The 16,216-nt window shown below is 54.6% G+C and overlaps 1 protein-coding gene across 4 annotated transcripts in view; it reads right to left on the reverse strand.

The window, feature by feature from the left end:
- Positions 1-378: 378 nt before the first annotated feature.
- Positions 379-16,216, reverse strand: part of Tspan9 (tetraspanin 9) — a 181,802-nt gene continuing 165,964 nt past the window's right edge. For all 4 annotated transcript variants that reach the window (XM_021190830.1, XM_029535449.1, XM_029535448.1 and 1 more), the window contains 6 exons: positions 6,116-6,307; positions 5,776-5,850; positions 5,436-5,537; positions 4,745-4,876; positions 4,242-4,325; positions 379-3,480 (listed from right to left, as the gene is read on the reverse strand). In XM_021190830.1, the coding sequence (XP_021046489.1) occupies positions 3,409-3,480; positions 4,242-4,325; positions 4,745-4,876; positions 5,436-5,537; positions 5,776-5,850; positions 6,116-6,307 (657 nt within the window). In that variant the 3' untranslated portion in view covers positions 379-3,408. The remainder of the gene's footprint in view (positions 3,481-4,241; positions 4,326-4,744; positions 4,877-5,435; positions 5,538-5,775; positions 5,851-6,115; positions 6,308-16,216) is intronic.

A 16,216-nucleotide genomic window follows, 5' to 3' on the forward strand; every position in this document is an offset into this window, starting at 1 on the left:
AAGAATGTACCTATCCTGATGGCCTTCGCCCATAGGAAGTAAGGGCCTGCTTCCCACTCTTCCCACAGGACCAGCCAACTGTGGGTGACACTGAGGTGACATTTCACTTAGGTGAAATGACAGCCTCTCATGCAGAAGGCTTGGGTCCCTGGAAACTCCTGCTTAAGCTCGTGTCAGACACCAAGCGAAAGGTCTACGTGTTAGGATTCCCCAGGCCTCCGCAGAGGGGATCCATTCACCCTAGCAAATCTGAAACCCGGGCTACAGGAAAGATATGAGGTCCTCTTACAGGGGACTGACTGACTGGTCTTCCTCTGGGTCCCTTCATGCTGGTCATGGCTCCAGGGAGAAAACACACCACTAAATAACAGTCTGCTCGTGCTTTTGACACATGATCAGTTTTTATTTAAAAACATGCTAAAAACATGGTGTTCGTTAAAGCAGGACCTGGGATGAAGGAAATGCAGACAAGGCATTGCAAGCAGAAAGTGCATTCAAAACCAATAGCGTGCACTCCTGGCTCTCTGGCCACCGAGGGACAGCAAGGCAGGTGGAGGCCCGAAGGCCTCACTCCTCAGAATGCCCACGCAGGGAGGGGAGGCCAGAATGCCACCATCATGGAGGAGGGGAGGGAAATGAGAGAACGGGAACATGAGAAGGGATGCCAGGGGCCGTGGGGCAAAGAACAGACCCCAAGCATCTGGCACCCAGCTCCCTGCCATGTTCCTGCTAGTTAGCACCTCCACCAGAGGGTGGGCAGGGGTCCAGAGAGGAGGGGACAACCAATTCCATCCACCTGAAGTGAGCTGGAGGCTTGACCATTTAACTCTTAAGTCAGGCCAGAGCATGTGCAAGGGGGACAGCTGAGGTGCTGGTCCAGGCTGGCGGAGACAGGATGACGATGTGCCAGCGCAGAGTACAGAAGTGCAAGGAGACCTGCACCTATCTAGACCCTACCCTCAGAGACCCACTGAGGCAGCTGGCTGTGGAGAAATGCCAGGGGCTACACCAGGCATTTCCTTGAGGTCACCTGCAAACCAAGAGGACTTTCTGAGTCAGGTCTGCAAACTGCTTGTGTGGGACCTGAAGGAAATGGCTCTGCCTTAGGCAAGGGAGGCCGCAGGTAAGGGAGATCTCACGGCAGGACCTCAGTGAGCTCAGACCCAAGAGTATCGGAGAAGAGCTGAGCCACCTCCCCTGGCCTTACTCGGTGTGGTCTTCTAGCATGTGAGGGCCATTCCCCCAAGATAAGCAAGGGTCTCAGGACATCCACTCTGTGCACGGAGACCTCTGCCCCATGAAGACTCTGCAGATGACTACACAGCCACACACAGCTAAAACAAAAAAAGGCAGTTTGCGACTTATGATCTGGCTCTGCTGAACAGGCAAGTGAGGTGAGGTTGGTGAGGATGGGGGACTTCGGCTAAGGCTCCAGGGACCAGCACCACCCTGAAGCACTCTACAGACGTGACGAGGCAGGGAGGCGAAGTGCCTCCTAGGGTAGTGGGACCTCAATGTTGATGTTAATGAAAGTTGAAACACCCATAGAGAGGCATAACAACCCACCCTACCCATCCACACTCACAATGCTCACAATGTGGCAGGCACCATGCTTGCTTTCTGACCATTTAGTGTTTCTACTTGAACTCTGCACCTTGGGGGGAGGTAGCTGTCATTCCTCCAATAACACCACAATTCCATCTTCTGGAACTGGCAACTTCTGGGACCAATCTGCTGAGAGCTCCCCACTATCCTCTCTCACCCCCAAAACTTGAATCCTGAACATATTGGAAGTTCCACACCCCTGGTCATTACTGTCTGTTATTCAAGGAGGTCAGAGGGGTTATAGGTTGGTTGGATGTCATTGCTAGAATGAAGAACACATGGCCTTGTGGGAAATAGTGGTAAAGAACCAAATGGCATGAGAAGAGCAGCTACCATGTGAAGGCCCGAGAGAGGATGAGGCGCTCTGGATCCCAGACGGGTGCTTGGTGAGTTCCACAGGCCCCTGTCTTTACGGAAGGACATGTTGGGTATCACTGTTGGCAAGACTGCTTGGCCTAGCCTGGGCATCTAACGAGGGCCTTCTCCCCAGTGCTGCGGGGGCGATGGGAGCCTGACTTCTCAGTTTCTGTATCTTGTCTCTTTGAGGTTACATGGGATAGGGTGCCTGGCCCCCCAGTGTGGACAGCAGTGGATCCTAAGGAGGAATGGTCCTTTGACCCACATGGCCCTTTCCCCTCAGCAGGGCAGTAAGCAACTGAGTCTGGTGGGGTCTGCTTCCCTTCCTGGGTAGTCCTGAGACTCTGTTTCAGTCCTGGCAGGGGAACATGTCTGCTTCCACTGTCCAGACCAGGGTGGTAGAGCGGGGTCTGAACCAGAGGAATTTGTAGCAGCAGGAATGTGTGAGAGTGACCATTCGGGACGTGGGATGCTCGTGGGTCAGGAGGGAAGCCCACGGAGGGGAGGAAGAGGAAATGACATGAACTATTCTGACTACCCCTCCTCCTGGCAAAGTGTTTCACTGTCCCCTGACCTAAGCATGCCCTGCTGATGTGGCTCCCGGTCCAGGTGGCATCCTCTCACCCCAGAGTAGGATGGCCCATGCTTTGTATGCCACCAGCCTCTTCTGGCCTTCATCCATAGTCTCCAGGCCTGGCAGGGCCCCGTATCATGGCTGCACCCTCTCCCTTGAGGTGAGTCCTGGACAAACGGCTGGCACTTCTCACCCTACCTCCAGCTTCGTGAGTGTTGCACAGTGGTGTGTCCTGACTGAAAGTGAACGGAGATCCTCTCTCCCTACCCATCCCCACCCACAGGAAAAGGAAACTCAAACCGTTCTGGAAATCAACACAGTAAAAAGTTATAAATCAGAGAGCTAACCCTAAACTTATCTGAGAGATAATATTCCTGAATAATCATAATCAGAGTAAAATTAAAAAAAAAAAGTTACACTATAGTATAAAAACCCAGGCAGGGTGCTCCAGGGGGCCTGACCTGGTGGTGCCACACTGCACCCTGGCAGGCTCTCTGGCTGGGCAGCCGTGGACGGCAGTGGCCTCCGTGGGACAGATTCTCTGCCCCACACAGGAACAAGTGTCAGTGGGAGGAAGGCCAGGGGCAGAAACCCACCATCGAAGGGGCTCCCTCACTGACACCCCGCCTGCCCCGGCGTCTTTGGCAAGTCTGCAGGTGCAGGAATCCAGGTGCCCAAGCCCTGAGGTCTCTGCCTGATGCCTCGTTCCTGGGCCTCTGCCCTCCATGAGGTCTAAGGCCAAGGATGTGGGCGGGAGAGGACAGGCTGGCAGGTGGTGCAGGGTGGCCATCGGAGAGCAGGCAGGAGACACGACTCGGGTCCTCTTCCCTGGCACGCGCAGTGTCCGGGTGGAGCCAGGCGCTGCCGCACCCTCAGGCGTCGTACTTTTTACCTGTCCGGTGGATGTGCTGAAACAGAGTCATGGAAAAGGCCATTCCCAGGATCTGGAAGAGAAGGAGGGGACTTTAGAGGGATGCTCATGTGGCCTGGGGTCAGACCTCAGTTTCATCGCTTTCGACTGCCCTAGAGAACCTACTGTAAAGTGTGTGTGACCTAGTGTGCTGGGAAATGAGCCAGAAAACAAAGGAAATACGGTCTGGGAAGCCACCCTGGAGACCCAGCCTGGGCCTGCACACAGGTGAGTGGACCTCAGGCCACGTGTGCAGAAGGCCAGCGATCCCAAGCCAGTCGCGCAATGACATTCCTGAGGCATGGGAAGAAGGCAGAGTGCATACAGGACCTGACCCTCCATGGAGGTAAGAGGAGCTGAGGTGGGAGAGCAAAGGAGAAAGCAGGGGGTGGTTGAGTCACTGGCATTCATGCCAACAAGCTCTGACTAGTTCTAGACCACGTGAAGTGATGTCTTGGGTAAGTGTCTTGAACATCAAATCTCAGTTACGCTCCTCAACCAGAACCCTGAAAGCAGGTGGCAGTTACGCTCCTCAACCAGAACCCTGAAAGCAGGTGGAGACACAGAGGTGCAGGCAGGGACCACCTGTGGCTTCGCCCGAGGTGCTGCATGTCATCTGTAAAGCTGGTGACCCGGGGACACTGCACCCCTTCAGCTCTCGTGGGAAATGTGTCAGCGCCCCGCCGAGCACTGAGTACCTTTGTCCACTGCCTGCGGCCTCACTCGGAGCCCTGCAGCCTGGCGGTGGCTCCGGCTCACGTCCACCCAGAGTTGGGGTGCCCGGGGTCCCCTCACCTGCATGATGAGGATGCACATGCCCACGGTGCCTAGCACGTGCTTGTTGTCATCAAACCACAGCTTCACTTTCTCGTAGCAGCCCTGGGGGGGTGAACCATAGGGTGAGGTCCTGGCACAACGCTGCATCCCACCCCAAGCCCCGGCCTGGCCCTTACCGTCATTTTGCCCTAGCCCCTGTCTTTATTCTGAATCCTAGTCCCTTACTACCCTTAGTCCCTGGTCCTCCCTAGTAGCAACATCCAACCCCCAGGTTCCACTTACAGCAGGCAGCTGCATTGCCTAAACCCCATCTAACCCCTTACCTTCTGAATCCGAAGTGTGGCTCCGGCACATATGTGCAAGTGTACACACACACACACACACACACACACACACACACACACAGCACTGCTGGCTTCACTCCATCCCACACCCCTCTCCCCACTCCACAGTGCACTAATTCCCATCATTCCTGCTCCCAGGCACATCCAGCACAGGCACATGGGATCAGCGAGCCTCACCGTTCTCCACAAGGGGGTGGTGCTGTTGCGCCCACAGCCCTGGGAATTCTCCATGCAGCACCGGTCAGGAACTGTGTTCTCCCCGAGCACCGGGTACCAGTCTGTGTAGTCAGTGACCCCACAACACCGCATCTGTGGGGCGTGAGGCCAAATGTGTCAACCCCACCGAGGCACCCACCCAAGAACACAGGGATGGGAAAAGAACGTCTCCTTGTCCCCTTGTGAGCTGCAGCCGGGCCCCCAGAGGTAGTGAGCGACTCATCTTTCTACACCAGCAAGGCTGCTGTCCCTCTGGGCTGAGCACCAGATGTGGAGTTAAAGAGCCCAGTCCACTACTTGCTCACCAGCGCCTTGACCTCCTTCCTTTGTGGTACGGACCCTCCCAAGCTGATTGCCAGGGTCTATGTGGGGTGTGCATCGGGGAACAGAGTCTTGTATTCCTATCACTATCAGAGCCTGTGACCTGAGCCAAATGTGATCTGGTGACTCCTGTCATTTACCACGTTAGGCCCGCCCACTCCTAAGGCCCACGTCATGTGCCTCGTGCACCCATCTCTTCACCCCTCCCCACCAGCATCCCATGCTAGCATCTCCCTTCAGGTCTAGGCAAATGCCCAGTGCAGGTGGTTCTCCCAACAGCACAGGCGTGCTATGGCTGCCCCATCCTACGCCACGCAGACTGGAGCCGCACCTCGGCCTGGATGATGTTCCAGGCGTTCTTGAGCCCCACGTTGTTCTCTGTGTTGTACAGCAGCAGCCCCTCTTTCAGGTCCTGCTTGGCATTCTCGTTCACCTGGCAGATGAGGGGCAACACCACAGGTCGGCTGAGACCAGGCCACTGGCTCTCCTCCCTAACCCAGACTGGGCCAGCTGGGAACACTGGAGCAGTGTTTCTAGATGGGGAGGGGAAGTGGCTAGGGTGGGACCCTCAGGCCTCTTGCAGACCAGTCTGCGGGAGCCTGTGGTTCTCCTGGCCCAGCCCTGGGGCCCTGTGACCTCCCTCCCATCTTGCCCCGCTCTGCAAGGTTTACCTTGTCCATGTAGACAAAGAAGAGGATGAGCAGAATCAACTCTGCCAGGAGGATGATCAACAGCACGATGAAGAACTGGAAAGACAAGTGCAAGCATGGGTCCAGGGTAGTGGTGATGGCCGGGGTGGGTGGTGACAGAGAATGGGGCAGGGGAGGGGAAGTAAGGGATGGGCAGGGTTCCCAGGTTGGGAGGCATCACCCACTCCTAAGCAAACCCAGACAGGTGTCAAAGAGAGAGAGGGACAGGCAGGGCTAGGGACAGAACACTCTAGAAGCAATGCCTGTGGACTTCAGCTAGGGAGCCCAGAAAGCAATGAAGGGAACATGAGGTCCAACTTACACTGAGGAGCAGACACTTGTTCTCCTTGATGGCCCCCAGGCAGCCCAGGAAGCCCGTCACCATGACGATGGTGCCGATGGCAATGACGAGGTTGGCTGCGGACAGCGAGGGGAAGCTGGGGGAGAAGGTGGCGAAGTTGCCTTGGGACACGGAGAGCCAGATGCCCACTCCGAGCAGCCCACAGCCACAGAGCTGGAGAGAGAAGAAACCGGTTAGAGCAACATGGCTCTTTCATTCATCTCCCAGACCACCCCGCCCCATGCATGTCTCCCACCACTGACTCTGAGATACACAATGATTACAAAAAGCCAGGCGCTGTCACAGACCCAAAGCCTATGACATGCCCCCTTGTCACTGCATGCCTCAGTCTCCCCTCCAGTAAATGGGATGAGGCAGTTTCATACACTTCATGACGTCTCTCTGAAGATCAACTTCAGTGTTCGGTGAGATAAAGGGAAAACCAGACAACTACACAAATGTGCGTCAGGTTACTCCTCTGGGCAGAGGACGCCCTGCTCAGAAGTGGGGCTGGGTCTGGGGATGTCTGGTTGGTCTACGGGGGAGAGCCCAGGACACTGGCTCTCAAAGCCAAAACCTCAGTACCCTGAACAGGAGGGTCACGTACCCCCTGTTTTCTGAAATCTGGAAAGCAAGTCCACAGGTAAAGGGATGAAAGGTACTCGAGGACTGGCTGACGACAGGACACAGGAGGCCACACTGTCCACCTGTGTTGGTGGCATCTTCATTGGCAACTGGGTGGGTGCTACCACAGAAACACACCTCTGTGTGTGTCTATGCAGGTGTTTCCAGAAAGCCCTAACTGGGGCAGGAAGACCCAGCCTGAATGGGGACAGCACCATCCCTGTCTCTGGTTAATACCCTGAGAAAGGAGCGGAGAGCAAGCATTCTCTCTCTCTCTCTCTGTTCCCTAAGGTAGATGTAGACAGCTGTCTCCAAGCTGCTGCTGCCATACCTTCCCCAGCCCCATGGGCTGTCCCCTCAAACTGTGAGCCACAAAAAAAAAAAAAAAAACCTCTGGAAGTGGCCTTTGTCAGGTATTTCATCAAAGCAGTAAGGATTAACACACCTTGCCACCCACAGAACGAGTGGGCCTGTAAACTGACCCTCTCCACCAGCACCCCCTGAGCCACAACTAAAGCCAGCGGCCCTGCCTGGGCGAGCACTCCACTCCTGGCTGCAAGCCTCCCTGCCCGCACTGTTTGATGCTCCGTTGAGCTGACACTCTCTGCTCTCCTCACGCCCACCCCAGCTCCAGGGGAACATGCTGAGTCCATGGAGCCAATCCATCAGTCAGCCAATATGTATTGAATACCGACAACACACCGTGTTCTGTGCCAGAAAAGCTACAGCCACATTAGAGACCTGCCTTCCAGGGGCCTCCATTCCAGCTGAACGGGAGCAATAAAAGCGCAGCATCTACCAGGATGCAATGGCACCAAATAGCGGCTACAAGAGTTTAGAAGGGGCCATCACTGTCCTGGTCAGAGTCACCAGCTGGAGGGATAGGTGGACATGAGGGAGGCCTGAAGTGGAAGAATTTTTCAATACAGAGTGAAAAGGTAAGGACTCGAGAGTCACAGGCCTGTCCACCAAGGAGGAACAAACTGCTATGTGACAGCCACAGAATGACCGCAGTGGCGTGTGGTAGATAGAAGATAAGAGAGGGATCACAGCCAGGGGACAGATAGAAGAGGACCTTGAAGGTAGGAAGCCGTGGGTGTTCTGCCCCAGGGCTGAATGTGACACGAGCTAACAGATGCTTCTGACAGGCCTCACTGCTGCTATTCCCCAAAGAGGCCTGAGGACAGAGGCAGCGAGCACAGGCAGGGACTCCTGGAGTGACTAGGGAAGAGCTGGTGGCCATACATCAGGTGAGTATGCAGGAGCGATGAGACACGGTCCCATGGAGCAATGAGACATGTACCCATGGGAGACAGGCAGTGTTCAGAGTGAGCTGGGTTTGAGGACTGAAGAGAATCCTGATAAATAGGAAAACAGAATGGCCCAGACTACACACACACACACACACACACACACACACACACACACACTATTTCTAGGCCACAGATGATTCGAGGAGCTGTAGGGGACCAGAAGCACATATTGGCTTCTGCACCAGAATGACTTCAATGAGACCATGTTGAGGTTCCTAGGATCAGAGCCCCACTATCACCTCCAAAGCTTGCAGCAGGAATGGCTGTGCGTGAATGCCCTCTGTGACCGCTAGGTGGCGCTCCAGCCTGGTTCAGAAGCTTGTTGGGTTGGCCCGTGATGCCCTAAACTTGCATCCAGCCTGTCACCCGGACTTTCTTCAATCCCGTCAGTTTTCTGAGATGCCGTCTCAATTTTTCTTTCATTAATCATACCCTGGAAATTTCATGATTTTGAACCAAAGATTTATGGCTCTATAAATCCGACCCTAGAATGAGTAACCGAATACCCTCCAGGGCAGGCATTCGTTTGGGATGGAGCCTGGCCTGGGGACTCCTGGGGCTGTAAGATGCACCTACCATCCTGCTGCTGCTGGCCTCCAGGGCTCCTATGTTAAGGCTTCTCCATCCTGCTCATTGGAAGCAGGTCTGCTGGGTCCCCTCTAATCTTGGGGAGCTCCTGTGGTGTCCCCGAGCATGTTCATGGGAAACTTCAGCGGTTCAGAGGCCCCCAGGGCCATGTTTCTCCCAATTGGTTCTCTGACTTCACACCCCATGACATTCAACACGGTTTTTAAGCTTTGCAGACATCAGCTCAGGAGCCTGGAGCCCCACACTCACGTCTCATCTTACTTCCCACCTGAGGTCTCACCAGGCTGAGATCCAGGCAGTCCCAGCATAAGAACGGGAGCCAGACTCCTGGGCAGTCTCCTTCTAAAGCCCCCAGACCCATTCCCACCCCCTCTGGGCCCCCTTAAGTTCTCTCACCTGCTGTGCATGCATAAAGTGACCCATGTCCTTGTCTCCTGTTGACATAAACATTCTACTACATGACCCAGCCCCACCTGAGGCTCCAGAAAGAAGAAAACAAAGATTGGGGTTTCATTTTCCAACTAAAGATGGGGAGGGAGATGTGAAAGACACTGCCAGGCTGGGATGAAAGCCCACTCTGTAGCTTCGGGTGCTACTCCTTCTGGGTCTGCTACTCCCTAGGAGACCTCCCTGCCAGTAGCAAACACTAAGACATCCTGTCTCAGCCCCCAGCCACACTAGACCCGTCTGTCTCTCCTGGACCTGCTTTTCAGTTTACCCTATAGAACGCTGCTGGAACCCTTTTTCAAAAATGTCTCCGTCCTCACGTAGGTCTTGTGTAGCTCTCCGAGGCCAGATCCTCTTTAAACTGTGGTTTGGATTGGCTCTGTTCACTTCTAACCCAGGCCTAGCCACGCTTCAGGAATTCTGCCTCTGCTCCCTAGGCCCGTGGATCTCAGGGAGGAGAGTTCCTGCTTGCTGGAGACACTTCCATTGTCACAACTGAAGTGGGAGAGCAGAGGGGAAATGCTTGTGGCATGTAGAACACAGAGGCCAAGGGACACAGTTGAACAAGCTACAGTGCTCAAAATAAGTTACCACAGAGAACTATTTAGCTCCTGATACCAAAGAGGCTGAAAACCGTCTTGAGCCCCCTCTGCAGGCCAGGTGCCCCTTAATTCCTTAAGAACACTGTCGCTAGGGAGAGCACTCCCATTCTCCCTGGACACCCTGAAGAGGATGATAAGATGGCACAGACTCTCTGGGAGGCTTCAAGCTAGGTCAGAAGCCAGCCAGAGCTCACATCTAGTAGATGGCTGTGGGCAAGAGAGAGGAGGTGACCTCAGACACAGATTTACTGTGGGGTTGAGGAACAAGGCCTACCCTGGGCAATAGGGACATGAAGCCGGGAAACCAGCTCTAAAGTCTGAATACCAGGGCCAGGGTGAGGCAGGAGGAGGGCGGGAACCACCCCTATTCCCGTGGTGGGAACCATTCAGGAAGCATAAGGCCATGGTGGCTCAGCCAAAGCTGGATGCCAGGGAGCTTAGTAGGTGGCATTCGAGAAAATTCCCTTCTAAAACCAGAGGGTTGTCTCAGCTGAGATGACCATAGAACCTGAGACTGGAGAATCTGGGGCGAGGCAGAGTGACTCAGGAGTATCAGGATCCGGCCAATATAAGCACCAACTAAGTGGGCTCTTCAGTTCCTTCATGTGGTCCAGGTCTGGCTGGAACCTGTCTCTAAGCAAGAGCAAGCTAAGGTGGCTCCTAAGTTAGCAGCTTCCTCTGTAGCTCACTCAACCATTGGCCTTTCAAAAGTTTCATTTCGGGGCTGCAAAGAAACCGACATACGGACTTGCTAAGACAAACCCCTAACCTCATGTCTGCACCCAGCCCATCAAGGCCGGGACGGAGGTCTGCCCTGTTCACGATGCGTCTCCACGGTCGAGAATGGCACCCCAGCCTTGTCCATGCACTGCAGCCACCTGGACCTTGTCCTGGTCCTGCAAAAGGAAAGGTGCTGACTCCCTAGAGGACTCCCTAGAGTTCCTCAGCCTGTCTCAGGCTTCTTCGTCTCCTAGGAACTCACCCAGCACATGCCTAGCAGGTAAACTGAGGCCCCCAGAGTAATGTGGACACACCAAGCTAGCCCCGCAAGCAAGCTCCCCTCACGGTTAGCCACATACTAACTGCCCACATCTCATCTTCAGGTTGGCTCATGCTGACTGATGAGGTTAACACACATTTCTGCCCCCAGGTAGGACATCCACACAGGCACCCATTTCTCCAGGGCCATGGCTGCTCCCAATTCACCCGTCTGGGTTCTCTCTCCCCATCTAGTCAGACTCCATATCACCTCCACCCATCCAGCCCTTCACAAGGGAAAAGGTGGGCCCTCCCAGGGTGGACTGATCCAGGGCATGGTCATGAGTTCACACTAGCCCCCACCCAAGGCTTCTGTCACAAACCCAGCTCTTTTAGAGGACCAGACTCAGGCTCTTTCACTGTCCTTCCACCACAGGACCCAGAAAATACTTGGAACACTGAATGTTTCTTCAGCGACTGAACTGCTGATTGGGTGGGTGGATGGGTGAGCAAGAGGCCTGAGAAGGGCACAGCTCAGGAAAAGGAGCACACGTGCACCCAAATATTCCCACTCAAAAAAGAAGTTCCCTATATACCCTGTCCTCTCCACTCCTGGAAGCCCCAGTACCCCGTCAGGAACTCCTAGCACACAGCCCTGCACACCACTGGCTTTTTCAGCCCGCTACCTCCTACACCTGAAGAGAGCTGCCCCAGACATGGTCTCTGAGTGTAGATTCCAGCAGTGGCACTACACCATCCCTGGGCCTCCGCCACCCCTCTTAGACAGCAGGAGACATCGGAACACAAGGGCTCACAGCTTCCCCAGTGCCCAAGACATAATGACATTTAATAAACTAGCAGATATGGCAAATAAGAGACAATCCTAACGATTTTAATTGCACCACCTGACACACTGGCCCCTTTAAGAGCCTGCCTGGCCCTGAAAGAGGCCAACCTGCTAAGAACTTTGCAGTGGGGAGCAGAGAGGATCCGCTCCGCTCCCCAGCGTGGGGGAGGGGCTGCTACTTTGCATTGCCAGCGGCCCTCTTCCCTCCCTCCCAGGGCTCTGCAGCTCATTCATTCTCATAGCCATAAAGAGAGGCGGACGGGCTGGTGGCTGCTGAGGAGGGGAGCCAGGCAGCACGTTTCCAATTCCGTACCCAGGGAAGAGAAAGACAAAGTCAGAGTCTTCTGCCAAAGTCACCCAGCCAGCAGGAGGATGTGGCTGTAGAGATTTGCTAAGGCCAGAGGGGAGGCAGCCATGAAGCGTCCCCCCCACCCGATCTGAGCATTTGCCTGCAGTCTGCATTCCAGTCCCCTCCATAGAACTCCAGGGAAGGGGTCTATTAACTGTAGATCCCACTTCCCTGTGGCTAGCATGCATCAGTCCTCATTTCCGTGAGGCTCACCAGGAACGAGTGTGACAGGCCTTTAAATATTTGAGCATGTGTACTTAGCGACGCTCTCTCCCAAGTCTCCTGGCCTAGGAGAGGGCTTTTACATCCTTCACCTCTGAGTCACCCTCTGCTGCTCATCTGTCTCACAATGAAAGTCACTCTAACTGGAGGGAACCAGCGGAGACGGACACCGCTCCCCTCCCACCCTCGGAGCTGAGCTCTGCTCTTCTCTTGACTGGTGGCCTCGGCAGCTCGACCGCCTGTTGAGTGTGTGTAGAATTTCAAACTGAATAGAACCATTCCTTGGCCATTCTTCACTGGATGCTGTTCTCACAAGCTTCAATTTCTTCACAGCTCCACTCCACAGTCCCCAGCTCAGGGGTGTCAGGGAGATCACACCCATATTTCTAAGCCTAATTTTCCTCCAAATAAACATTGCATAAGGCACCTGCAACCTATAACCTAGTTACAATTTGATGATTCCAGCTCGGGCTAGTTCTATACAGACCTAAGAATACTGTGCTTGGGGTGTGTGCGTGTGCGTGCGTGTGCGTGTGCGTGCTGCTCTTGAATATGACTCCAGAGTGTCGAGTCTCTTCACACAATCTTGTCACCTCTTCTCTAATTTTCCCACAACCCCCCACCCCCAAGGACAGAGTGAGCCCAGTTGTGTTTTAGTATCTATGTGGGGGTGGGAAAAACCACATCAAGGACAATCCTGCAAGGCCCAAGGACAGCATCTGTCACTCTTCTTCTGTACATTAAGGGCCTAGGCAGAGGCAAAACCCAGTCAGCACCTCCACCGGTGGCACTCAGGGCTTGCTGTCCTCTTGTCTCTGGGAGGGTCGTGGTGCCTTTGTTGGCGTGTGACTCATCTGATGAGACTTTGGGGTCTGGCTTTGGCACATGGGATCAGTGCCTCGCTCTTTACATGGGATTGGTAGGATTCAAGGGTGACCCAGTGTGAACAGGAGAATCTGGATCTCTCCTGGGCTTCAAAGCCCACTGAAGGGAGCAGCAAGATGCTGGTCCTAGAGAGCAAAGGGCAGGGACTGCTTGCCACCTACCCTGTGCTGTTCCAACACAGCCCTCAAAGACTGGCTCAGTCCTCCAAGAGGAAAGGGCGCCTGTCCAGGGTGGCTGCCCTGATGCACACCCTTCCCAGGCCCATCAGCTTTCTCAGAAGCTAGTGTCTCTCCACCTGCTGAAATGGGCTGTAGTGTCCAATGTGACTGAACACTAAGATGGGTGGGGGTGACACACCTGCTCCCAAGTGTGCCCGTGCCCCGAAAGCATGAAGCTTGAGGAATGGCTCCCAGAAGGGCCACAAGATGATGTGTGGCTGGGATGGCAAAGAGCCCCAGATGACACAGAGCACCTGCCAGCCGTGTATAGGAAGAGTGATCACTCAACAGTCCATAAACATTGATTGCTACTGCTGCCCTTCCCACACTGGTGCACTCCGGCAGAAGTGCGCTCTCTTCCCAATCAGGCACCTGCTGGGCCAATAGCTCCACCTAGCCTGGTGGCCACTGGCTTCAAGTGAGTTGGGACTCGGGCAGGTGTCAGGGAGAAGGCATACCAGGGCACACTTGTGACTCTATGTTCCCCGGCTTTCACCAATCCAACCACTTTCTGCTGGTTCTTGGCAGCAGGGGTCTGGGTCTGAGTCCCCAGACTGAAGGCTTCACTCAACAGGTACACAATTGCTCCTTGGATTGTCCCTGCAGCTTGGAATGCACAGGAGATCATGGGCTAACACAGACAGGGCAGGCCCAGGAAAAAGTCCCAAGAGATATGCTGGTACCAGGCCTGGCCTCCAGCTCCCTGCCTCCTGAACCAGTGCACTGGACTAGAATGATCCTTTGGTAGAAGGAGAGGAGAACTCTGGGACCCCTGGAATGCCTACCCCTGCCCCGCGCCCCCTCCAGCCTGTGTTCAGCAGTTAACAGCATGGTGTGTCAGGTCACCCCAAATTCAGTAACCTACCTGGCCATGGACCTAGTGCTAGGCTAGTGTTTCATGCTGAGGTGGGCTGGGGGGGGGGGAGGAGACAGTAGCTCTCACCAGTACTCATCTGTACCCTGGGGCCACATATACCCATGCTTTTACAGCAGGGAAGAGCTGCGGATGCAGACTGGAACAGCATTTAAGGTGCCATCTCCATTCCAAGGTCACTGCGAAGTGAGCAGCCCTGGGGACTCTGGCGCTTGCCAGAGCTTCTGAAACTTAGGGAAAAGACACTGAAGTCACCAACATCTCTGCTCTGTTCCATGTGTGCTTCATGGTGGGCAACAGGGGAAGCATCAGTGCCAGGAGCCATGGCTGGGTCTGTCAAGGAGGCGGAGTTGGCGCTGAAAGGATGACATCATAGCTGGTGGTCACACATTTCACCTTGGGAGGAGGCGGGACCCTTAGCAGCCTAACCTCGGGACCAGAGACCAAGGGTTGGTGAGGTAGCAGTGCACCCTGGCAAGTGGCTTGAGCGTTCAGACACTTCTATCCTCTCCGAGCGAGCGAGACAGAAAGAAGCACCTCTCAGCACTGTGGGCACTGCAGGAATGGGCAGGCAGATGCCTGCTGTGTGCCTGGAGCTCCTTGGAATACAAATACTGCACAAGGTACTGGGCTAGTGTTCAAACTTTTTGAAAGTGTAGGGAACAAGGAACAAGGGAACTGTGAATTCACATTACATCCTACGGCAGAGCTCAGTCTGCCTGGGATTCACCTCTCCCTCCCCACCCCCCAAAACAGGGCCAGAGCCTGCTCTCCTGCATTGGGAAAGTTTGCCCCACCTCCAGTCATGGGAAAAAAGCTACACGGTGACAGCACTTTGCCACTGTGTGCCACTATCTCTGTCCCTCACCACCAGGAAGGCCATTTCAAAAGGGCACAAGTATGAATCTTTGGCCCCCCAAGTCAAGGAAATGACACTGTAACTACACAGAGAGAAATCAGCAAACCATCAGGTCTGTCCCTCGCCTGAGACCGTATGCGATCTGCCTTAGCCCTTTGGCACGGTCAGCCTGTGATCTGTCTTCTTAAGGGATCAGAGGCCCACAGGCTGACTGAACTGCCAGCCAGAGCTGCACCCGCCCACGCCAGAAGGGTGGCATTTCTGACATGCTTTGTGGGGGACACGGCCAGTTAGGCTCGGGTCTCTGCCAGAGATGGTCTCTGCACCAACTTAAGTGACGACCTGAGATCCCTCTCAGCTTGTGCCAAGAGCTCGGCCTGCTGTGCTCTTGTAAGATGGAATGTGGGTCACCTTCTGCCTTCCGAGATGCACATGGCCACTCCTCCTGAAAGCTGATGGTCCCCAGTGTCACCCAGCAGACTCAGTCATGGTCATGAAGCTTGCACATAGAGCCAAGCCCTGCCCACAGAGCCTGTCCTGCCCTGTCTCTGACACCTCCTTGTAGAGGTCATGGTCAAGAACTCAGGGGGCTACTGAGCATCAACCCCATCTGAGCACCTTGTCTCTGATGCCCCACCCACTCTTCCCAACTCAAGGAGGCAGATGATGGACCAAGGGCACAGGGAGGCCAAAGAGCAAAGCAACCTACATGTCCAGCCACCGTGTACCTACCATACCTTACACCTAAGCTTTCCACTGGGCTCCTGAAACGAGTGAGGAGAATCCCTTGAACACAGACCTATTTTAGGAAGGAAGGTTAGACATGGCGCCTTGTGTTAGCAGGCCTGGAGGTACACTCTCCTAGTCCCACGTGGGACAACTCAGCTGAGAAGCCAAACCTAGCTTAGTACAATGCAGCGCTACAGGTGTGGCTCAGTGCAAGAAAGAAGGGCTAATGACAATGGTGGGGACGTGATGACAGAGGGATGGAGAGACCACAACGATGAAGCCAGCGCTGACCAAGCCTTCATGCCCAGTTAGGAGCTGGAGCCACCAGAGGTCGTTTCTATCATCTCCAAGTCTGTAACTCATGGGAGCAGGATGCTGAGGAGCTGAGTGGCCTGTCTACTTGCACATGAGTTGACAGGAGGTTGTGTTTCCAACGCAATCCACCATCTTCCCAGTCTCACCACTGTGACCGAGTGCGCCTCCTATGGACCTAGAGAATCCCAAACCTTATTTTATTCTGCTTTTTAAACAACTTCTCACTCAATATG

The sequence above is a fragment of the Mus pahari genome, chromosome 2 (genome assembly GCF_900095145.1).
Source record: "Mus pahari chromosome 2, PAHARI_EIJ_v1.1, whole genome shotgun sequence".
In the NCBI taxonomy this organism is placed as follows: domain Eukaryota; kingdom Metazoa; phylum Chordata; class Mammalia; order Rodentia; family Muridae; genus Mus; species Mus pahari.